Genomic DNA, 24,812 nt, shown 5'->3' on the forward strand with positions numbered 1-24,812 from the left:
AGCAAAAATTACACAACATTGAGTAATGTATGTGACAAGGCCTACATTCAGGTTGCAACCAGATCTCAGGGAAACATATAACATCTGAATACATAGTGTACCAGACCAACCCTCAACAGGGACCTGATTCCCTATGACCTCTAGGATTCTCTACCTCTTCTTGGTGACTCTCACTTTCCATCCTTCTTAGCTTCTCTTCTTATGATGTATAACTGAGCATGTGATGGTTGTACAGCCTCCTTACAGGCAGCTTCTTAATTTTTCTGAACTGTCAAAATCCAAACACATTGTTCCATAACTCTCTCAAAACTGGTCTGCAATAGAGGTCATGATCTTTTCTGAGCAAAGATCACAAACCTTTTTTTTTTTTTTTTAATCTGGAGAGCACAGATAGTTCAGCCAATGCATTTAATTAATTATTGCTCTTATGTGTAAATCATTAACACTGAATTTAACTTCACTTGCAAACGTAGTGTTCACTGCAGTAGGTCTCATCTTCTGCTTTTCAACCAGCTCTATTAGAAAAGCATAGAGTCAGAGCATCTGGATTGTGTGGGGCTGAGCTTCTCCCATGGCTCCTGCGAAGTGTCCAGCCTCCCTTCCTCTGTGTGTGTGTCTGCTGTTGGCCTCTGGCTTTGCCCAGGCAGGCAGGCTGCTGGTGGTGCCTGTGGATGGGAGCCACTGGTTCACCATGAAGATGGTTGTGGAGAAACTCATCAACAGAGGGCATGAGGTGGTGGCAGTTATACCAGAGGTGAGCTGGCAACTGGGACAATCTCTGAATTTTACAGTGAAGACATACTCAATTTCTTACACTGTGGAGGACCTGGATCGTATGTTCAAGATTTTTTCTGACACTCAGTGGAAAACTCCAGAAAACAGTATGAGATCTTTAACAACAGGCTCAGCTAAACATTTCCTCAAATTACGGTTTTCACACTGTAGGAGTTTGTTTAACAACATGAAGATAGTGAAGTACCTGAAGGAGAGTTTTTTTGATGCTGTGTTTCTGGATCCTTTTGATGTGTGTGGCTTAACTGTTGCCAAATATTTGTCGCTCCCATCAGTGGTCTTTGCAAGAGACATATTTTGTGACTATCTTGAAGAGGGTGCCCAGTGCCCTGGTCCCCTCTCTTATGTTCCTAGACTATTGTCACAATTCACAGATACCATGACTTTCAAAGAGAGAGTATGGAACCATCTATTGTACATTGAAGATCGTGCATTTTGCCCCTATTTTTTCAAAAGTGCTACAGAGATTGCCTCTGAAGTTCTCCAGACACCAGTGACTATGTACGACCTCTTCAGCCCAGTATCCATTTGGTTGTTACGCACTGATTTTGTGTTGGATTTCCCCAGACCTGTGATGCCCAACATGGTCTATGTTGGCGGGATCAACTGCCAGCAGGGGAAGCCACTTTCCAAGGTATGTTATTTTTTCTTTAGCACATGAGGAGAGCCCTGGCTTTGGAAAATAAAAAAATGAAATTCTTCAGTGAGCTGTGATTTATTATTTATATGGAACTTATTTTGGGTTAGAGAAATGTTTTGTGTTAATTCAGTACTTAGGAAAAATTCAATAAAAGTACCTTATTGATATGGATATGTACACTTGAGGCATAATTGTATCTAACTTTAAAGATAAAATTTAATTTTAAATATGTAGGTATGCCTTTATATTTGTGTGTGTGTGCATGTAGGTCATGAAACTAGAAAGGGGAGGGGACAAAGAAAAATTCTGAGGAACAAACCCAGCAATGATAGACATGTTACATGAAAGCAGAAAGGGATAATATTCAGGGTAGGAAGAGAACATACGGAGGGGAAGGTAGGGAAGTAGAATAAAAAGAGAAAAGCGGGGCTGGAGAGATGGCTCAGAGGTGAAGAGCACTGTCTGCTCTTCCAGAGGTCCTGAGTTCAATTCCCAGCAACCACATGGTGGCTCACAACCATCTATAATGAAATTCAGTGCCCTCTTCTGTCATGCAGATGTATACGCAAAATAGAGCACTCATATGTAAAATAAAGAAGTAAAAAAAAAATTAAAAAAAAAAACAAAAAAAAGAGAAAAGCATGATATGTCTGAAAAAAAAAATGCCAAAATGCCACTGATTAATTTATATACTAACTTAGTAAAGGAATTTAAAAAGAGAGAAAACCTTCACGGTAAAGTTCAATGTCTTTTGGACACATTGGAAAAACACATCAAACCATAAAGCAGCACTCATTATTTGCAGGTTGTACTCTGTAGGAGTACACACGCAGTGTTTCCAAATGGCAGAAGTTAGTGAGATGATATGTAGGATGGAATGTATACGATGTTATTATTTTTAAGAAAATAATATAAAAAGATTTGGCTCTTTGATCATCTCCCCCTGATGGGGGAGCAGCCTGACCAGGTCACAGAGGAAGACTATAAAAGACAGTCCTGATGAGACCTATTGGGCTAGGGTCAGATGGAAGGGGAGGAGGTCCTCCTCTATCAGGGGACTGGGGAAGGGGCATAGGAGGAGATGAGGAAGGGAGGGAGGGCAGGATTGGGAGAAAAAGAGGGTGGGGCTACAGCTGGGATGCAAAGTGAATAAACTGTTATATATAAAAAATTATATAAAAAAGACAAAAAAAAAACCCATCATATCAAGACATTGGACAAGACAAGCCAGCAGAAAAATAAAAGCGTCCCAAGAGAAAGACAAGAATCAGAGAGCCACTTGTGTACACATCCAGGAGTTCCATGAAAAGTACTAAACTGAAAACTATAGTATTCATGCAGGGAACCTGGTGCAGATACGATGGATCTGTGCATACTGCTTTAGTTTCTGTGGGTTTACGTGAGCTTTGCTGAGTTGTTTTAGAGGGCCTTGTTCTCCTGTTGTCCTCTGTCCCTTCTGTCTCCCCCAGTCTTTCTGCCTCCTCTTCCTTTAGGTATCCTGAGGTCTGAGGGGAGGGAACTGATGGAGATATATCCTTTAGAACTGTCTGTCCCAAGGTCAGTCAGTCTCTCTCTCTCTCTCAATCTCTCTCTCTCTGTATAATGCCTGGCTGTGGGTCTCTGTCTTTGTTCCTGTCTGCTGCAAGAGGAAGCAGCTATTATGATGGCTGAATAAGGCACCAATCTCTGTGTATAGCAGAATACCATTAGGAGTTATTTTTTGTTTTTGTTTTTTAAAGGCCAGAAGTATTTGGTTTTATCTTAGCTCTCAGAGCTACCTATACTCTGGTTCTTGGTCACCTAAGCAGTGTCAGGCCTGAGTTCCATCTCATAGAGTGGGCCTTATGTTAACTCGGCCATCAGTTGCTTACTCTCACAGTAAGCAACTCTCACAGTGGTGCCACTATTGCGATAGCATACTTAACAGTCAGGACAGAGTACAGGTCAAAGGTTTTGTGATTGGGCTGGTGTTTGCACTTCTCTTTTCGGAGTCTGCAGCATACCTACTGACAATACCACAGGCCTGTCCATGTGCAGAGGGCACTCTTTGTAAATTTTGAATTCTTTATATACTTTATAACCCCTCAAGGCAGGAAAGCAGCCAGATTCCTTTGTAAGGAAGCTTCAGCAGCCCAGATCCTCCCCCAGACCTCTATAACTGTCACCAGCAGCTGCTCAGTAGGACTCATACCATGTTATGCTAATTTGAGGTGAAAAGTCTACACAAAACCCCATGAGTTCAGGAACAGGAGTATTGATCAATCCCTGAGCTTCCCACCAAAACTCAGCTATCCCTGAGCAGGAGAACTAGCCAATTCTTAACAAGAAATCCCACCAATCCCTGAGAATCCCAACATAGGAACTGAAATCCCACCAATCCGCACTCTGGAAATCCCTGTCCTAGGAAGTTCTGCCCCCTAAGAAATCCTGCATAAAGGTTGTGTCTGCCCAGTTCCTGGCTGCCTTCTCCTGGGAGCAGAGGCAGCAACTGCTGGATTCATCCCTCTGATAAATCTCTTTTAAGATATATACTCCCTGCTTTGACTTTCTAATCTGAAGAAGTAATGAAGAAGAAGAGAAGAAAGAACAAGTGAAGAAGGAGCAGAGCTCAGGCTCCTAGGCTTCTCAGCTCCTGAGGGGCCGTTGTAATCCTCTCTTGAGAGATGCAACATCTATGTTGAGGAGGCCTCCTCCCAGAGTGTGATCCCTTTTTGGGCCTCTGAGTTGTGAGTTTCCTGGAAACCTTCCCACCCAAATCAGAAAGGCAGGTCAGCAATAACAACAGGGCTACTGATTTCCTTGAGTCAATTTTGTATCCGGCCACTTTGCTGAAGGTGCTTATCAGCTCTTGGAGTTCTCTGGTAGAATTTTGGGGGTCGCTTATGTATACTATTAATTCATCTGCAAATAGATTACTTTGACTTCTACCTTTCCAGTTTGCATCTCCTTGATCTGTATTAGTTGTTTTACAGCTCTATCTAGAACTTCAAGTGCTATATTGACTAGATACTGAATCGGCAGCTTGGTCTTGTCCCTGATTTTAGTGAAATTGCTTTAAGTTTCTCTCCATTTAATTTGATATTGGCTATTGGCTAGCTGTATATTGCCTGTAATGAGATTAGGTAAGTGCCTTGTATCCTTGATCTGTCCAAGACTTTTAACATGAAGGTTGTCAGATTTTTGTCAAAGATTTTTCAGCATCTAATGAGATGATCATGTTAGTTTGCTTGTTTTCTTTCAGTTTGTTTATATGTTGGGTTATGTTGATGGATTTTTGTATTGTGAACCATCCCTGCAACCCTGAGATGAAGCCCACTTGATCATGGTGGGTGATGTTTTGGATGTGTTCTTGGAGTTGCTTTGCAAGTATTTATTGGGTATTTTTGCATGAATGTTCATGATGGACCTTGGTCTGAAATTTTCTTTCTTTGTTGAGTCTTTGGTTTAGGGATCAGGGTGACTGTGGCCTCATAGAATGAGTTTGGCAATGTTCCTTCTGTTTCTATTTTGTGGAATAATTTGAGGAGTATTGGTACTAGCTCATCTTTGAAAGTCTGGTAGAATTCTGCACTAAAATCATCTGTCCCAAGGCTGTTTTTGGTTGTGAGACTTTTAATGACTGCTTCCATTTTTCTTAGGGATTATAGGTCTCTTTAAATTGTTTACTTGATCTTGATTTACCATTGGTAAGTGGTACCAAGCCCCAAGCCTCGGGGGCTCACCTTAAGTGACGGTGCCTGTCTTAGGTTGCCCCACTCTTGGAGTCTTAACTGTTGTTGGCTACTCCTCTTCCTGTTGAGTACTCTCTGCAGGTTGCTCTGTCATATTGGATGTGTGGAGGGAGAATGATAGACTGAGGCAAAAGGAGAGAGTAGGGGGCTACATGCTCACCCACAAGCAGCCGAAAAACACACAAACATGGGTGGTTCACCAATGCTGAGGGGGCCAAGGCCACATTGGCCTAGGTAGGAAAAGGGGCCTATTCACCGAAACAGGGACATCTTGCCAACTCGAGGGGGTGAAGGTCACGTTGATAACCAGATGTTGGTCCTCCACCTGAAGGACCAGCCAGTGGGTGAGGACTGGGGCCCCAGGCCAAGGGGATTAGAGGCACGGAGTCATCACACAGACACTAGGAGTCAGGTGAATGCAAACTGAGAGTGAACAGCTGTAGACACATTTATTCTGGAAGAGAGAACAGGTGATATAGTTTTGGGTGACCTATCAGGTTCCTTCACCCTGTCTCTGAGCCTGCCATTGGTTGTTCATCTCTGGGCATACTCTCCAACATCAGGTCACACATTTTCCACAGAACTACTTCTGTAGTCACATCAGCGAAAGCTGCTCTAGGTTGTCAGCCCTAATAGCACTTTATTGGAAATACCCACAGGTAATATCTATCTTTGTTGCTGAGGAGTGTTTCTTGTATGCAGGAGGATGATGAATTCTATTTTCACATCCATTCTGTTAGCTCATGTCTTTTTTATTGGGGAATTAATTCCATTGATGTTGAGAAAAATTAATAACCAATGATTGTTTGTTCCTATTATTTTGATATTGGTGGTAGTAGTGTGTGTGTTACTTTTTTTTTCTTACTGGTTTATTATTTCTTGTGTTTTTTTGGTTGTAGTTCACCTTCCTTTATTGTAGTTTTCCTTCTAATTTCTTCTGTAAGGCTGGATTTGTGGGGAGATATTGCTTAAAAAATTTTTTTAATATTTTGCTTCCTCATTCTATGGTGGGTATAGTAGTATGGCCTGACATTTATAGTCTCTTAGAGTCTGCAAGATATCAGCTCTGGCCCTCTGGCTCTTAGAGTCTCTGGTGACACGTCAGTGTAATTCTTGTTGGTCTGCCTTTATATGTTACTTGGTCTTTTTTTTTTTTCTTGCATTGTTTAATAGTCTTTCCTTATTCAGTACATTTTGTGTTTTGATTATTATGTGGTGAATGGATTTTTATTTTTTGCTATTTCAATCTATTTGATGTTCTATGTGCTTCTCATATTTTTATAGGTATTTCTTTCTTTAGGTTGGTTGGGGAAGTTTTGTTCTATGATTTGGTTGAAAAAAATTTCAAGGCCATACAGCTGGGAATCTTCTTATATTCCTATTATTTCTAGATTTGCTATTTCCACAGTGTCTCCTATTTCTTGGATATTTTGTGTCAGGAACTTTTTTGATTTAACATTTTTTTGACCAATGCATCTATTTCTTCAATCATATCTCCTATACCTGAGATTCTCTCTTCCATCTCTTCTACTCTGTTGGTCATGCTCACATTTGTAATTCCTGTTCTCTTTCTTAGGTTTTCCATCTCCTCGATTCCTTCAGTTTGTGTTTTCTTTATTGCTTCTATAGCCATCTTAAGGATAGAGAAGGCTTTTATTCACTTCCTTCAACTGTCTGACATTAAGAATAACCTAATTTTTAAAACAGGATAAACTATTCACCCCAAGGAAAAAAAACAAATATCTCTATTTTTTGATAGTTCTTTGAGGGATTTATTCATTTCTTTCTTAAAATTCTCTATCATCTCTATAGGATTGGATTTCAGATCATCATCTTGTGCTTCAGCTGTGTTAGGACATCCAGGGCTTGCTATATTAGGATAGCTGGGCTCTGGTGGTGCCATATTACCCTGGTTTTTGTTGATTGTGTTCTTATGATGATCTTTAGCCATCTGGTTGTTCCTGGTGTTGTCTGGATGTTCCTTATGCCTACAGGACTCATTGGGAAATGAGGAAGAGCCATGGGCCTGATGATGGAGCTCAGGGGACAGCTTGCAGCTTCCTCTGCTGGCTGAGCCCCAGGTGGTCCCAAGTAGGCAGGAAATTTCCAGGGCTGTGGGAGGGGGGAAGAGTCTAACCAGGGTATTCCTGGGGCCTAGCAGGCTTCCTCAGGAAGGCAGGCAGTGGTGCTCAGGGAGCAGTGTGGGCCTCACCTATGCTGGCTGTGCCCCAGGTGGACCTGGTAGGCAGGGGTTTGACCACACTGGTGCTTTTTAAACTGTTCGACATGAAGACTAAACAATAATTCATCCCATTTATCATGGGTTCATGATTTTGTGAATGGTACTTGAGATCCTAGAAGATGCTAAACACCAGAGATACACAATGTAAGAGCAGTGGTGATACGCCTGGGTGACCAGGCAGTGTCTGTTGCACTGAGAGTCTCTCCACAGGAGTCATGTGTGTGTCTGCTCTGATGTCTGCAGGATGGAAGGGAACATTGCACCTGCACTGTGTGCTGGGGATAGAGCTGGGACAGCATTGCCTTGTATCCAAAACAAAGGCTTTGCATGACCACTGTTCAGACAGAAATAAAAACTGACTAGAGTCCTTGTGTAAACAATAGGCATCTGCTGCCACCTGCCCTCATTGATTACTCCATGTCATATAAGACAGCATCAGCATCCATGTTTTCCTTTCTACCTGTGCTTACAACCTGGGTACGTTTCTCTCCTGGAACTATGGTGACAACCAGAAGTGTGGACAAGGTGTGCATATTGGTCACTATGAACTCGTTCTCCTGTTTTCTGTCTATCAGATCTTGAGTAGTTTACCTGTGTTAATTCCAGGGGAAAAGAATGTGCATGGCTCCTGAGCTATATGAGACTGGAGAGATTCAGCTGAATAGTAGGCACAGATGCCATTATTTCTGTCTGCCGCTGAATGTGAATATGACATGACAGTTGTCTTAAGTTTCTGCTACCTCTACCTCTCTGCAACGTTGGACTATGACTAGAATGGTGAACTAAAATAAACCCTTCTCCATCAGGTGGATGTTGCCAGGGTACTTTACCGTAATAACTGGAAACTAGGGCTGAGTGTGCAGCTACATTTGTACAAACATCTCACAATCATCTGTAAGAAGTTAGTGGAATAGTAGCAGAGATCCTAAGAGAAATCTACTCATAGTTCCATAATTGTTTGTCTTTTCTTCTGCCAGTGTCAAGCTCCTCAACTTGGAAACATGGATTCTTAAACAGATGTTGTGGTCACACATGAATGTACACATGAGAAGACATGAAATGATACCTGTTTATGACACACAGAACTTAGCTTAAAGATGATGCATGACAGAATAGCAAAGTTAACCCCATGAAACTCTTACCCTATCTGGTAAAATCATCATAACCTTGCTCTGAGAGTCTCTCTCAGAGGTCACACTGTCCTGGTGCCTCCTGTGTGGTGGGAGGGAGCACTGGGCCTACACTGTTTTTTGGTGAGCAGACTTGGAGTATCACTGTTTTAGATTCACGTGAAAGGTTTGGTGACTACTGTTTGTCAGAAACCATTAGTGATTAGAGTCTCTTTTGAGAACACATTACATACAGTGTTACTATGCCTCAACTCATTTTTCAACACTAGGACCAAGTTCAACATCATCAGTTTCTCCTGGAACTGTGGTGCAATGTATGAATCCTAAGCTCCCAGCCCTTTTGTTTCTAGAGAAGCAGAAGCCCTGTCTATTGTACCTAGAGTAACTAAATCCCATCTTGTGATTGAAGTCAACAACTTTCAAAGCCTCAGATACTCTCCATCTTCTGTCTTTGGTCCAGATGTCTGTATAAAAGCCAGGCTCAGAAATAAGTCATCCTGTCTTTGAAACATTGCTAGAATAAACAGAACAGAAACACTCTAAATTTGGTGAATGTTTCCTGCTTTGCGATGGACATGACCTACGGTGAGTTTTGTTTGTTTGTTTGTTTGTTCTGTTTTTTGCCTTATTTTTTATTTTTTTCGAGAAAGAAAAGGAGAGAGACCTAATAGGAATCGCGTTTTGCTATGTAGGCAGAACAAAAGCGACCTAGGGTAGATTTTATATAACACCCAGAAAACAGAAACAACGATCATCTTACCCAGAAGCCTTCTATCCAGAGAATTAAAAGTTTTGGTATAGATCGTGGTGCTGTCATTGCCTATATCAGGTTCAAAAGTTCCCATCCCGTGACTGGCGGGTTCCTTTTATTCAGCACAAAGACACGCTGAGAAACCCATGCCAGGACTGCTGTATTTCCACGCAACCGCCCTGTAGGAAAACACAGCTCCCCAAAGAGAAGCCCCAGGGCGCAGAGGCGGGGCCAGGCCCACAGCCCCAGGGCACTGGGTGTCCCCCATGCTCTCCCCTGGCCTCCTCCCAGCCAGCCCGGAAGATAAACAAATCCCTCTTGCTCTGCAGTCCTGAAACCAGCTCTGACTCACAGAGCACTTTCTACAGCCATGCTAGCCTCAGGAAGGAGGAAAATGCACAGATTTTTTTTTCCTCTCAAGCGATGGCCTGATGAGCCAGGCTGACCAATCAAGACAGGGTGGTGGGAACAGCCCCAAAGTAGGTAAAAAAAAAAAAAAAATGCGGGTTGTGGTCATTTCAGTGAGTTCTCAGGGCCCAACAGAGCTCCGCATGTTTGTTTTTTAGGGTTCTACAGCAGGTCAGGGCAGAGTCCAAGCCTCATTGTCTGCCAGTCAAGTCTTGTAAACTCTCCGATTCATAGACTCAAAGTAATGTAGGGTGGATTTGAGACCTCGCATGTCCTTTCCAACATAATGTGTCCTTTAGGGAGGGACCTGCTTCTCTGTGACCTCTAGCATTCTATACCTTGTCTTGGTGACTCTCCCTGTTCATCCTTCTTTGCTTTTCTCTTATGATATATAAATGAGCATGTGATGGTTGTACAGGCTCTTTACAGGTATCTTCTTAGTTTTTCTCCATTGTCAAAATCATAATTCTTTGCAATCTGTTTCTGCAATAGATGGCATGGTCTTTCCAAAGCAAGGATCATAAACTTCTCTTATCTGGACAGTACACAAACAGGTATTTCAGCCTGTGAACTTAACTGATTATTGCTCTTTTGAGTAAATCATTAACAGTGAATTTAACTTCACTTGCAAACTTATAAAGATCTCTGTTCACTGCAGTAGGTCTCATCCTCTGCTTTTCAACCAGCTCTATTAGAAAAGCATAGAGTCAGAGCATCTGGATTGTGTGGGGCTGATTTTCTCCCATGGCCCCTGCAAAGTGTCTAGCCTCCCTTCCTCTGTGTGTGTGTCTGCTGTTGGCCTCTGGCTTTGCCCAGGCAGGCAGGCTCTTGGTCATGCCCATGGACGGGAGCCACTGGTTCACTATGAAGATGGTTGTGGAGAAACTCATCAACAGAGGGCATGAGGTGGTGGCTGTCATACCAGAGGTGAGCTGGCAACTGGGACAATCTCTGAATTTTACAGTGAAGACATACTCAACTTCTTACACTCTGGAGGATCTCAACCACAAATTCAAGGTTTTTTCTGACGCTCAGTGGAAAAATACAGAAGAAAGTATGCATACTATAGTATCAGGCCCAGCTAAAGATTTCATGGAATTGTTATTTTCACACTGTAGGAGTTTGTTTAAAGACAAGAAGTTAGTGGAGTACTTGAAGCAGAGTGCTTTTGATGCTGTGTTTCTGGATCCTTTTTATGCTTGTGGCTTAATTGTTGCCAAATATTTTTCTCTCCCATCAGTGATCTTAGCAAGAGACATATTTTGCCACTATCTTGAAGAGGGTGCCCAGTGCCCTGGTCCCCTCTCTTATGTTCCTAGACGTTTCTCACAATTTAAAGACACCATGACTTTCAAGGAGAGAATGTGGAACCACCTCTTTTACCTTGAAGAACTTGTATTTTGTCCCTATTTCTTTAAAACTGTTACAGACATTGCCTCTGAAGTTCTCCAGACCCCAGTGACTATGAGAGACCTTTTCAGCCCAGTATCCATTTGGTTGTTACGCACTGACTTTGTGCTTGAGTTCCCCAGATCTGTGATGCCCAACATGGTCTTCATTGGTGGGCTCAACTGCCAGCAGGGAAAGCCACTTTCTAAGGTATGTTATATCTTCTTTAGCACACAAAGAGGATCTAGCTCTTAAAAATAAAAAGTCTTCATTGATCTTTTATTTATTATTCATCTTACTGCATATGGAATTTTTTGAAGGTTAGAGTATTGTTTTGTGCCAACTCACTATTGAGGAGCAAAATTCTATAAAGGTACATTATTGATATGGATGTGACACTTGTGGCATAAATGTAAATAACTTCCAAGCTACATTCTAATTTTAAATATATGTATGCCTTTATCTTAGTGTTTGAGGATCATGAAATTAGAAAGGGAGGGGACAAAGAAAACTTTCCTGAGAAGGAACCAAGATAGTAATGATAAACATGTTACATGAATGCAGAAAGAGGGTAGGAAGAGAACATATGGGGTAAGCCTGGCTTTACCACTCTTTGGGGGGGGGGGTTGGAATAAACAAAAGAAAAGTGTGATATGTCTGAAAAATGCCATTATTACACTGAATAATTTGTATGCTGTCCCAGAAAACTAGTTTAAAAGAGAAAAATAAATCTTCAAGCTACATTTTAATGGTTTTGGAGACACTTGAAAAACACATCTAGCCATGAAGCAGCTCATTGTTTGTAGGCAGTACTCTATAGCAGTACACATGCAGTTTTTCCAAATTGCTAAAGTTATTGATATATGTAGGATGGAATGTATGTGATTTTGCTGTTTTTAAGAAAATAAAATAGAAAGATTAAACAGAAACCATCAAGACATTGGACAAGACAAGCTAACAGAAAAATAAAAGCCCCAAGAGAAGGTTGAAGAATCAGAGACCAACTTGTTTACACATACATGAGTTCCATAAAAGTACTAAACTGAAAACTATAGTATACATTCTGGGGCCCAGTATAGGCCCATATGTCCTGTATAGACCCCTTTAGTCTCTGTGGGCTCACATGTTTTGCTGAGTCATTTTAGAGAGCCTTGTTCTCTTGTTGTCCTCTGTCCCTTCCGTCTCCCACATTCCTTCTGCCTCCTCTTTCATGGGGTCCCCTGATCTCTGAGGGGAGGGATCTGATCTCTTTTAGAGCTGTGTGTTCCAAGTCTCTGTTCTCTCTGTGTGTGTGTTTGTGTGTGTAATTTCTGCCTGTGGGTCTCTGTATTTGTTCCTATCTGTTGCAGGTGGAAGCAGCCATGATAATGGCTGAATAAGGCACCAAATTATGAGGGTAGCAGAATACTTTTTGGAATCATCTTTGTTAACTTTTTTTTAATGACAGAAGTTTTTGGTTTTATATTAGCTGTTGAGGCTACTAGACTCTGCTTCTTTGTCACCCAAACAGTGACAGGTGTGTGTTCCATCTCACCGAGTGAGTCTTAATTCAAAGCAGACATTGGCTGGTTACTCTCAGAAGGTTTGTGGCTCCATTGCCCTCACATAGTTAACAGTCAGGACAGATTGTAAGTCAAATATTGTATGATTTGGGTTGGTGATTTTCTTCTCTTCTGGTAGCCTGCAGCATACCTTTCCCTGTCATAGACCCTAGAACATGAGGGTAAAGGTTCTATGTAGGCACTAGATCACCTCTCCATGTTCAGTGAGTTGCATGGATGTTGTCTGCAGCAATGGACCTGGTTGTCAGTTTGTGAAGAACAAGGTATTGTCTTGGCAACAGCCTGGCTTATTTGGGGATATCTATGGGATCCTTTTGGCCAACAACTGAATGGGATGAAACCTAGTCCCAGCACTGACAACTTTGTTTGTTCCCAAGATGTGGCCAGCAGTGTTTTTGTCTCAATCAGTATATGCGACTTTGTAAGGGTTGCCTTCCTATATTATAGGGATTTTCATTGCGCTCTATTTCCACACTGCCAGTAAAATGCTCTTCAATTCTAGCTTCTCTCTCCACAATTTCTTCCTCAATCCTATCTCCTTTCCCCTTCCCACACTATCCTCCCCTTGTTGTCTTCTCTTTTGGCTCCAGTTTTCCAATAAAATCTATTTCACATCTCCTTTCCAAGGAGATACTCTTAGCCCTTCCCTCTATACCTAACCTCACTGGGTCTATGGGTTGTGGCTAGATTATCATTTATTTATGACTAATACCCAAATATAAGCAAACACCTACCATATTTATCTTTCTGGGTCTGGGTTACTTCATCAAATATGATTTTCCCTAGTTCCATATATTCATCTACAAATTTCATGAAGTCATTTTTGTTTTTTTGAGACAGGATTTCTCTTTGTATCCCTGAATGTCCTTGGAACTCACTCTGTAGACCAAGATGGCCTTGTATTCAGAGATCCACCTGCTAATGCATGCTGAGTCCTGGGATTAAAGGCATGCGCCATGACCAACTGCCTTAACTTCTTGCCACCTCTAGGGATCCAGTTCTATTATTGTTCATGATTATTGTAGCTAACCTGGGATTTTCGGGTTTCCACATGAAGTTGAGAATTGTTTTGAAATTTATGTGGGGACTGAACTGAATATGCCCATTGCTTCTGGTAGGATGGCCACTTTCACTATGTCAATCCTCAGTTCCATCTTCTGATATCTTCTTCCATTTCTTTCTTCAAAGACTTGGTTAGAGCTACCTGCAAGATATTTTATATTGTTTGAGGCTATCGTAAAGGGTGTTGTTTCCCTGATTTCTTTTTCAGTCTTTTTCTTGTTTGTATACAGGATCGCTACTGATTTTCTGAGTTAATTTTGTATCCAGCTACTTTGCTGAAAGTGTTTATTAGCTCTAGGAGTTCCCTGGTGGAATTGTTAGGATCATTTATATACAGTATCACATCATCTGAAAATAAAGCTAATTTGATTACTTTCTTTTTAGTTTGTATTCCCTTGATGGCTTTCAGCCTTATTCCTTTAGGTAAGGCTTCAAGTACTATATTGAATAATGTTGAAGAAGTGGACCCACCTCTACAAACTCATAGAGATACATGATGTTCTTTTTCTTGCCAATTTCACTTGCCAATAGATTAGAGACATGGTCACATGCCAAAACCAAACAGATTTGGCATCTTCTTTTAGTGATCATATTCCAGTCTTTTCATTGATTGACTTTATTTTGTAGTGATCACTAGTGATATGTACTATCTTTTTTTTTTTTGAGAAAAAGCCTGTGCTAACTATTCTTTAACACTTTCTTTATATGAACATGGCTCTATGTTCTGTTCTGTTATCTCAACAGGCAAGATGTAGGGTTGCTGAGTAATACAGCCGGGCATGTGCCACACTCATGAACATCCCATATGTACACACACACACGCACACACATACGGACACACATTATCAGCACCACCATCACTCCAAGTCTCACACACCATGAACTAATACACACACACCGTGCTCAGCCACACACAACCACATATATGTGTGTATGTAGAGGCTCTTGATAAAGAACTTGGATAGGGCATAGCCCCAAATCTAAAAACAAAACAAAACAAAACAAAAAAAACAAAACAAAACAAAAAAAACAACCCAGCTCTGAGAACATGTTTGAATCTGGCCTATTATTTCATTTGGGAGCCATGCTTCACATACAGTGTGTGTGCTGCTTGGAAAAAGAAGTTATGGGTGGAGATTTTCCTGTGTGTTGAGAAGGAAACTGTTTGTGACTGCAGGTTCTAGCCATGTATTTGTGTGCAGTATGCTAGGTCCTGCTTAGGGGATTTGATGACTGTCTTATAACACAACCTCTACAAGTCTCTGGAGTTGTAGAGGTTGATACCAGGTGTCATTAAAACTCACAGCAATGGTGAGGCCATGGAGTTGCCATAACCACAAGAGTGTTGGTTTGGCTCTGCAGCAGCCCTTCCCTACACAATGGGTCTTTAGGTGTGGGCCACGCTTTCCTGTGGCCTTCTCTAGCATTCTTTTCTCTTTTTGCCACCTCACTCTCATTTCTTGCCTTCCACCCCTCCTAGCCTCCTTCAGATGTTCAGCCAAGCAAGCACATATAGATACAGAGGCTCGTAGTGCCTGTTCTTGATTTTTCTGAATTCTCAAAATCCAAACACTTCACTTCATAACTTTGTTTGAAAGCTGGCATTGCCACAGAGGGCATGATCTTCCCAAGGCAAATGTCACAAGCTTTTTTTTTTTTTCTGGAAAACACACAAAAAATATAGAAAGCTCATTAGCTATTATTCTGGATAAATCATTGGTCATGAGTGTAACTTTACCTATAAATATGTAAATACTTTCATGTGTCCCATAAGTTTGTGTATGTTGTGCCTTCATTTTCACTGAATTCTAGAAAGTCTTTAATTTCTTTCTTTATTTCTTCCCTGACCCAGTGGTCATTGACTTGAAAGTTGTTCAGTTTCTGTGAGTTAGTAGGCATTCTGTTGTTTCTGTTATGGTCGAGGTCCAGCTTTAATCCATGGTAGTCTGATAAAATACAAGGTGCTATTTCAATTTTCTCCTATCTGTTGAGACTTGCTTTGGGACCAGCTATGTGGCCAATTTTGGAGGAGTTTTCATGAGGTGCTGAGAAGAATATATATTCTTTTGAGTTTGGCTGTAATAGTCTGTAGATATCCATTAGGTCCATGTGACTCATAATATCCATTAGTTTCATTACTTCTGTTTAGTTTCTGTCTCTCACCTGTCCTTTGGTGAGAGAAGGGTGTTAAAGTCTTCTCCTGTTAATGTGTACCATTTGATGTGTGATTTAAGCTTTAGTAATGCTTCTTTTATAAATGTGGATGCCCTTTTATTTGGGACATGGATGCTGAGATGTTGTTTTGGTGGATTTTTCCTTTGATGAGTATAAAGTGTTCTTCCTCATCTCTTTTGATTAATTTTAGTTGAAAGTCTATTTTATTAGATATTAGAATGGATATTCCAGCTTGCTTCTTGGGTCATTTGCCAGCCCTTTCCTAGATTATTATAGCTCTTGGTTGCTTTCTACTGCAACACTCCCAGAGGTGGCAGTCTCTTAGTACCAGGGAGAGGAGACATTTTAAAAAAATGGATGGTTTTATTTTATGTTCATTGGTGTTTCGCCTGTGTGTATGTCTGTGTGAGTGTGTCAGAAGCCCTGGAACTGGAGTTACAGACAGTTGTGAGCTTGCTGGGAACTGAAACTGGTCCTTTGGAAGAGTACTCAGTGCTCCCAACCACTGAGCCTTCTCTCTAGCTACACCCCTCCCCAGGCTCTTCTTTTTCTTCTTCTTCTTCTTCTTTTTTTTTTTTTTTAATTTTTTCCAAGTTTGGCTCCTGTTTGCCTTCTTCAAGGATTTGCTTGTCTGAGTTCCTCAGAGGTGGCCATGCAATTCCCACTCTACTTCCTGCAGTGAACTTTCTGGGAAGTGGCTTGCAAGACTTAGGAAACGCTGAGTGCTGCTGGTTTCTCTTTTTTTATTGACATCACTGACCTGGGATACTCACTCCCATCTGGTGTTGTGCTGTGTGATTTGTGGATCTAATGGGGAGGGGCAATTTGCAGCAGATGTTCTTACCCTTGTGATCTGGACTATGTCCAGGTCTACAAGCTGTGCAGAAATGTCAAGCGTGTTTTTAAGCTAGTTGTTTTTGTTTTTATTTTTTTAAAAGATGCTCTGTATCCATTCCTTGGTTGAGAGACATCTATGAGACCTGATAGGCTAGGGTCAGATAGAAGGGGAGGAGGTCCACCCTTATCAGTGGAGTAGGGAAGGGACATAAGGAGAGAAGATGGATGGTGGGTGGGACTGGGCAGAGATGGTGGGGCAACAGCTGGGATACAAAGTGAATAAACTGTAATAACAAACAAACAAACAAACAAACTTTTTAAAAAAAGATGCTCTGGTTTGTGATTAGCTGATAGTTGAATGCTTTTCAAGTGTGGCTGGTACCTAGAATATCAGATCCTTCCATCTGTCAGGCAGTCATTTTTGTTTTTTAAAGACAATTATCCAAAGGGTCATTTAATCATTGACATCGATGGTGATTAAGCAAATGTCTCATGATGTGTATGGTACAAGAGGGAGCCAACTTTAACTCCTGAGAAGGACCATGAGTAGAGGTCAACAGAAGACCTCTCAGGTTTTCTTGAGAATATGTAGGCATAGGAGAAGGACAGAAGCATTTGGTAGAATGTTCTGGCAAGCACTGTACAGGTGGCTCATGACACTGAACTTATCAAAGGGAAATAATAATAAAAAAAAAGAGATGACAGTCATATTTTATTAAATCTTTGGAATGGCCCACACAGGGGGGTTGTTAGGCTTATTTCAGTGTGTGTGTGTGTCTGTTTGTGCATAATCACAAAGTAAATAATTGTTAAAATTACCTAGAAAATATCCATATTTTGCTTTGGGCCAAATTTCAGAAATATGGACTTTACTCACACTTAGTTTTCTTTTTATTTTTCTAACTCCTCAGTGTCTAAGCACATTTCTTAGCAGTTCTGTTTCTGAACTCAGCATTACAGTACAGGGAATGATTCTCATGAGCCATTTTGTCTGGGAAATCAGCTGGTGAGTATGTCAATATCATTTGTTTGAGTAAAGCACTGATTATCATTTCCTTAATGAATGTATGACCACACAGCCTTCACTGGCACAGGTTTTTCTCTTCTCTGTAGGAATTCCACCTTCTGTGTTGGATAAGTCTGGAGTCCTGGCAGCTGGCTGGCTCTGCTGCACTTCCCCCATAGCTTTTGCAGTTTTGATGCCCTCTCCTCTTCCGTGTATGTGTCTGCTGGCCTCTGGCTTTGGCCAGGCAGGCAGGCAAGCCGCTGGTGGTGCCCATGGATGGAAGCCATTGGTTCACCATGCAGATGGTTGTGGAGAGACAGAGGGCGTTAGGTAGTGACAGGGGTGTGAGAGGTGAGTTGGCAACTGGGACAATCCCTGAATTTTACCGTGAAGAAATACCCACATCCTCATACTCTGGAGGATCTGGACCACAGGTTTAAGATTTTTCCTGATACCCAGTGAAGAACTTGGAAACAAAGGCTCTTTTCTCTCCTACTAGGTTCACCAACTGTTGTGTTTTTTTTTTTTTTTCCAAATTGTTATTTTCACACTGTAGGAGTTTGTTAATGGCAGGAAGTTAGTGGGTAACTGAAGCAGAGTGATTTTGATGCTGTGTTTCTGGATCCTTTCCATGCTTGTGGCCTAACTGCCGCCAAGCACTTTTTGCTCCCATCTGCAGTCTTCACCAGAGTAGTATTTTGCCACTACCTTGTAGAAGGTGCTTGTGCCTCAGTCCCCTTTCTTACATCCCCAGGCTTCCCTCTCGCTTTTATGATGCCATGACTTTCAATGAAAGACTATTCAACCAATTTGTCAATTTAGGGAAGCATTTATTTTGCCCTTATATTAAAAAAAAAAAAAAACAACACATCAATAGAACTTGCCCCAGAGATTCTCCAAACACTCACTGCAGCGTGTGGTCTCATACCCATTTGATTGTCATGCACAGACTTTATTTTGGACTATCCCAGATCTGTGATGAACATTATCTTCATTAGAGGAATCAACTGATGACAGGGAAAGACATTGGCCAAGGAGTGGTCTTACTCCTGCATGACAGGAAGAATAAGCTGGTCTTAAACTGTTAATAAACGCTTTGCTTACCGATCTGTGAGTTGTTTGGGGTTTCTTCTGGTCTTGTACCATTACTGTGTTCTAGAAATCTGTGCTTGTTGATGTGTATTTGTGTTTTCTTGATATTCTAGCATATAATCACCAAGGTGCATTTTTGTATTGTTTTTGGGAAAATAGTGAAAAAAAGTAAGAAGTGAAACTTTTCTTTTTGCTGTTCTCATGCCCTATCCTGTTGACAAATGCTCTGAGATGTTTTACATTTTTCAGTTTGGGGGAAGTTATTTTATAAATAATATGTATGATAATATCAATTCTTACAACAATTTCATTAAAGTAAAAACTAGCATTGGTCCTGATATCAGGTGCTTCTTCATTTTCTACTTTCCAGTAATTGATAGCTGTCTTTACATCTCAGTAGTAAACTTACCAGGTCCTCTTTTAAAACAGACTTTTGGCTTTGTGTTTGAGAATCTCATACATACATACAATTTACTTTGATCTTACAATTTTTTTTTACCCCTCCACACTCCATTCTCTCCAACTCCTCATACCCTTGCACCACCAATGAGTTGTTTTAGATGTGCCTTTGTCTTTTTAACCAACCAATACTGATAGACATTTGGTTCCAGACTGGAGTAATCATCCGAGCTCCTTAAACACAGAGCACTTCCTAATCCTGCTATTATCTCAGCAGCACAGAGACTCAGAGCAGAGTGACAGGGTCTAGCTATGCACATACCATATTTTAGTGTAGTTGGTTGACTGCTTTCAAAACTTCAAGTAGCTTCACCATTTGGTCAGCTGTATGTGAGAGTTCTCTTTTCTCCATGTCCTCTTCTGTTACAGATGTTGTACAGCTTTCAAGGTTTTGTTGATTTTGAGGGTGAAAAATCCTTATTATAGACAAGGTTCTTTTCTTTAAAAACAAAATATTTCAAGAGTAGAGTCCATTCTCTTTCCTCCGCTATTGGCTTATGTAACAGTTGTCACAGTTGCCTTCCAGTCAATTCCTCCTTCCAACCTTCAAATCATTTTTAATGATAGTGAGATTGATTTGATAATGAAGAACATCACCAGGTGTGTTTTCTTTTTTCCTACTCAGTAGTCCTGAATGAGGACACAGAGCACTGGGCATGGGTCACACTGGGCAAGTTTTAGCCTCTGAACTCTCAGAATGGTGACGGGGAACCAACACATTCTTAATGTATTGCCTGGACACCCAGGTGCTGCCTGCCTCTCCTGCTCACCCCTGCACCTCTGTGTTCCTGCCTCTCCTGCTCATCCCTGCACCTCTGTGTTCCAGTCTCTTCTTCCAGTCTCTCAAGTCACTCCATTCCATTCTTCCTTGGGGTCTTTCTGACTACGATTTTCTCTCTTAAATCCTCTTCCTCTCCCAAGCATCCCCCCCAAACCACTCATTATTTTGATTCAGTTCTAGTGATATACCATTAGGAAGCTTTTCATGACCACCCGCTCTTCAAGGCCACCCCTTCAAGCCTGATATCTCATGGTGCCTGGAGACATAGTTTAACATTCGTGTCATAATCACAGCTAAATGAATTCTTCCACTAATCTTCACACACTGTCTATACCTCATGTTTTAACTCCCTAGTGCAGGAAAAACACAACTTTTCCAGAACTTGCCTGGAACTTGGAACACATTTGCTGGATGCATTTGCAAATGGATTGGCGTAGAGGGCTGTGCCGAAGAGTTTGTCCTCAGAGGCTCTTGCTCTTAGTTGGATTCTACAGCCACCAGACTGGTATTTCTGTGATGAATCCAAAGGGACTTGCAGGACAAGGTCTATGGAAATGTGGACAGAAGTCTGAACTCCTTCATTATTCAATTCTATTTCCATGGGCTTTTAGTGTCAGTTAGGAACACTGGGATTTCCACAGTGTGAGGATAATTAAGTTAGGGTCAGTAGAGTGACCCTACTTAAGCTATGTTTGAAGGTAGTTAAATACAGAGTTTGAGAACATGGCTTCTGCAGCCATCCTGTACATCACCCATCTTTGAAACTAACACACCTGTAGGAAGCTCCCGGCACAAATAGCTGTTATCCAGATGAAACTGTCCTACATGTGAAAACTGTCTGCTACACAGCAAGGACCCTCTAGTAGCCCAGGTGGCGTGGACAGAATGCATTGTATAGTACAACCGTTTTCCACCTCCACAGCATTAGCAGGAGTAACCACACATCCGGGCCTCTTCAGAATGGACTAAACACATGTTGCTCTTCTTATGTTGGGTACTTCCCACAGACAACTGTATTAAGACAGGTGAATTGTTCCCTTGTGGATTAGATATAACGAAACATAACATATATTGGCTGAGAACCATGCCCTCAGTATTATCCGAAGTGCTTGCACGCAGGACAGAGAAATTAGGACACCTATTTGCATTCGATGAAATGGAAGCAATTGCCCAAGATTACAACCCATTGTTGTATTGTTTGATGTTGTCTAGTTTGGTGCTTCCATCTTTGTTCTTGTTAGTGTTGCCCATGGCTACATCGGACCCATGGGCTCTTTTGTGGTTAAAACAAATATATGGATTGTTGTTTTGTTTCTGTGAAGAAAGCCACTGGTGTGTTTAGAGGCGACACACTGAGTCTGTAGACCACTTGAGTATTATGGACACTATAAGAGCATCAATTCATCTAATCCATAACACAGGCTATCTCTTTGTTTTCATCTTTATATCTCCTTCAAGCTTTCTTACTGTTTTGTAATTTTAAATGTGTAGACCTTTCGTCTCTTTGGTTAAAATTATTACTAAGTATCTTCTTTGAAGGGTAATTACTATAAATGGAATTTTCTGTGAAATTTTTTTTCATGTAATTGGTAGGTAGTGTGAAGAGATACTACTCATATTTAGTGACTTAGTGTTGTGCATTGTTATTGCATTGTCATTATTCATTGGTTCTATCATGTTTTCTTTTTTGTGGTGGACTCTGTGGGGATTTCTATATTATGAAATCAGCAAACACTGACAATTTCATTACTTCTTTTCTATGTGGATGCTGTACTTCTTTCTCTTGCCTGGTATATTTGACAACAGCTTCTAATATTATATTGCCCAAAAAATGGGAAGAGTGAGCATTATTTTTTGAGATCTTAGGGAAAAAATTTCATGTTTGTGATATAGATACTGTCTCTATTCCTGTGATAAAACTCCACAACCAAAAGCAATCTGAGAAGGAAAGAGTTTATCTCAGTTTACCTCATCAAGGAAGTCAGGGCAGGAACTCAAGACAGAAACCTGGAGGCAGGAGGTGATGCATGGAAGAGACCATGGAAGGGTACTACTTACGGCTTTGCTCCTCATGGCTTGCTCAGCCTGCTTTTTCACAGCATCCAAGACCACAAGCTCAGGTGTGGCACAGCCCACAGTGGTCCCCAAGGTAATTCTAGACAGGTACAATGTTACTACCATCCTGTTTGTTGCTTTCTAATTGTGGAGACAATATCTTCATTGCTCCATTTTTTACTGCCTTTGTTTTGCTTTGGCAGTTTTATGCAGTGGTGTACTGTGAAATTTGCTAACATTTGTTGCACTTCTATGAAAGAGTACTCCAAGGCTTCCATGGGACATTTAGTACTCTCAGTTTTGACTGGTTTAACCCATATCACGCTTCATGTTTTAGATCTGAATTTGAGTATTTTGTGATGTGTTTAATTGTAGGCACATATTATTCATAGCTTCATAGTTTATCCCTAATAGGAGGAGTAAATCTACTGTCCACTCCATCTTGACAGGTCCAGAGTGTTGAAGGCAGACATTTTTGCTTTTGCCATTAGGATTTGTGATGTGTTGTAATCAGTTGGTGGCCTTCTCAGGTTAAAGGAAATTAAGGCCTGTCTATTAGCTCTAGTGGTGAATTTGCTAAGCATTTATTTATGTCAGTTTTCTTCTTCATCATTCGTTGTTTTGGTTTGGTTTTGTTCTTCAAACCAGATCTTTGTAGGCTAGGTTGAGCTAAAATTTGAGTGCTAGAGTTACAGGCTTATGTGAGCACACCTTGCCTCTCACTCACTTTCAAAAAACAAACTTGCTAGTAAAATATTTTTGACGAGTACCCCCTGCCTCTTCACACACCTTGCGACACCTTGAATACATCATTCTCTTTTCTTCTGGGCTGTGGGAAATGTCCTGAGACCCCTGCTGACAATGAGTAGCATTCATATTCTTTTGTTTGTTTCCTATCTGTCTTAGTCACTGTTCTATTGCTGTGAAGAGGTACCATGACCAAGGCAACTCTTTTTTTTTATTTTTATTTATTTTTATTTTTTTATCAGTTACATTTTATTAACTCTGTATCCCAGCCGTGTCCCGATCCCTCATTCCCTCCCAGTTCCTCCCTCCCTCCCTCATCTCCACCGTGCCCCTTTCCAAGTCCACTGATAGGGGGGACCTCCTCCCCATTCATCTGATCCTGTTTTATCAGGTATCTTCAGGACTGGCTGCAAAGCCCTCCTTTGTGGCCTAACAGGACTGCTCCTCCCTTCAGGGGTGGGGAGACCAAAGAGCCAGTCATTGAGTTCCTGTTAGAAATAGCCCTTGTTCCCCTCACTTTGGGAAACCAATTGGTTACTGAGCTACCACAGGCTACATCTGAGCGGAGGTTCTAGGTTATATCCATACATGGTCCTTGGTTGAATGTCAGTCTCAGAAAAGACCCTGTGCCCAGATATATTTGGTCCTTGTGGAGCTCCTATCCTTTCCCCATCAGACTAACTCCCCTTCTTTCTTATGATTCCCTGTACTCTGCCAAAGGTTTGGTCATGAGTCTTTGCTTTGAAAACACTGCTAGTTAGAGTCTTTCAGATGCGCTCAGTAGACTCCTGTCATACGTTCAATGAACATTCCATCTGTCTTTCTAAATGAGGATTGATCATCTTACCCCATGTCCGCTCAATTGATTATCTTTTTTAGGTGTCTAGATTTCATTATGTTTATCATATCTTATAGGTCTATATAAGTGAGTATATCCCGTGTTTGTCTTTCTCCTTCTGGGATATTTCACTCAGAATGATCTTTTCTAGATCCCACCATTTGTCTGCAAATTTCATGATTTCCTCCTTTTTGATTGCTGAGTAGTATTCCATTGTATAAAAATACCACAATTTCTGTACCCATTCCACCGTTGATGGACATCTGGGTTGTTTCCAGGTTCTGGCTATTACAAATAGAGCTGCTATAAACATGGTTGAGCAAGTGTCCTTTTTGTGTACTTGAACAAACTTTGGGTATATACCTAGCAGTGGTATAGCCAAGGCAACTCTTACTTGGGAGCTCGCTTATAGTTTCAGAAGTCCATTATCACCATGGCATGGCAAGCAGACATGGCAGGCATGGTGTTGAAGAAGTAGTTGTGAGCTACATCCTGAGAGAGAGAGAGAGAGAGAGAGAGAGAGAGACAGAGACAGAGACAGAGACAGAGACAAAGAGAGGGAGACTGGACCTAGCAGGGCTTTTTAAAAACCTCAAAAACCATCTCTAGTGACATACTGCCTTCAACAAGGGCACACCTCTAATCCTTCTCAAATAGTGCTACTTCCTGTTGATGAAGCAATCAAATACATGAGCCTAGGGGCACTATTATTCAAACCACTACACTACCCCTTCTTGTTCTCAGGATTGTTCACTATCTTTAATTTTTTAGTAGCTCAGAGAACTAAGAGAAATTAATACACTAAGAGAAATTAATACACTAATACACCAAGACTAAGAGTGTGTCTTGGTGTATTAGTTTCAGGTGAAAATCAGTTTCATGTTTCCTTTTCTTTCTTTAACTGCCTTCATATATATGCCAGCCTGGCCTCTTGGGGGTATCCTGTCTCTCCTGTAGAGTTGCCTCCTCCCTTTTGCTCTGTGTGTGGACAGCTCCAATTACTCTGTCCAGTTCGCTGATCCTTCTGCTTGGTCATATCTGCTCTTGAAGCTTTGTGCTTTTCAGTTTGCCTCTATCTGACTTTTTATTGTCTGTTGTTCAACTTCTGTGTTTTT

The 24,812-nt window shown here is 41.2% G+C and overlaps 1 protein-coding gene across 2 annotated transcripts in view; it reads left to right on the forward strand.

The window, feature by feature from the left end:
• The first annotated feature begins 472 nt into the window (after window positions 1–472).
• Window positions 473–24,812, forward strand: part of LOC110540486 (UDP-glucuronosyltransferase 1-6) — a 104,577-nt gene continuing 80,237 nt past the window's right edge. The window contains exon 1 of one of the 2 annotated variants that reach the window (XM_060368812.1): window positions 473–1,426. In XM_060368812.1, coding sequence (XP_060224795.1) covers window positions 572–1,426 — 855 coding nt within the window. In that variant the 5' untranslated portion in view covers window positions 473–571. Of the gene's footprint in view, window positions 1,427–10,346; window positions 11,294–24,812 lie in introns of those variants that run through there. The other variant, XM_060368814.1, reaches the window with a different exon arrangement.

The sequence above is a fragment of the Meriones unguiculatus genome, chromosome 15, assembly GCF_030254825.1.
Source record: "Meriones unguiculatus strain TT.TT164.6M chromosome 15, Bangor_MerUng_6.1, whole genome shotgun sequence".
Taxonomy (NCBI): domain Eukaryota; kingdom Metazoa; phylum Chordata; class Mammalia; order Rodentia; family Muridae; genus Meriones; species Meriones unguiculatus.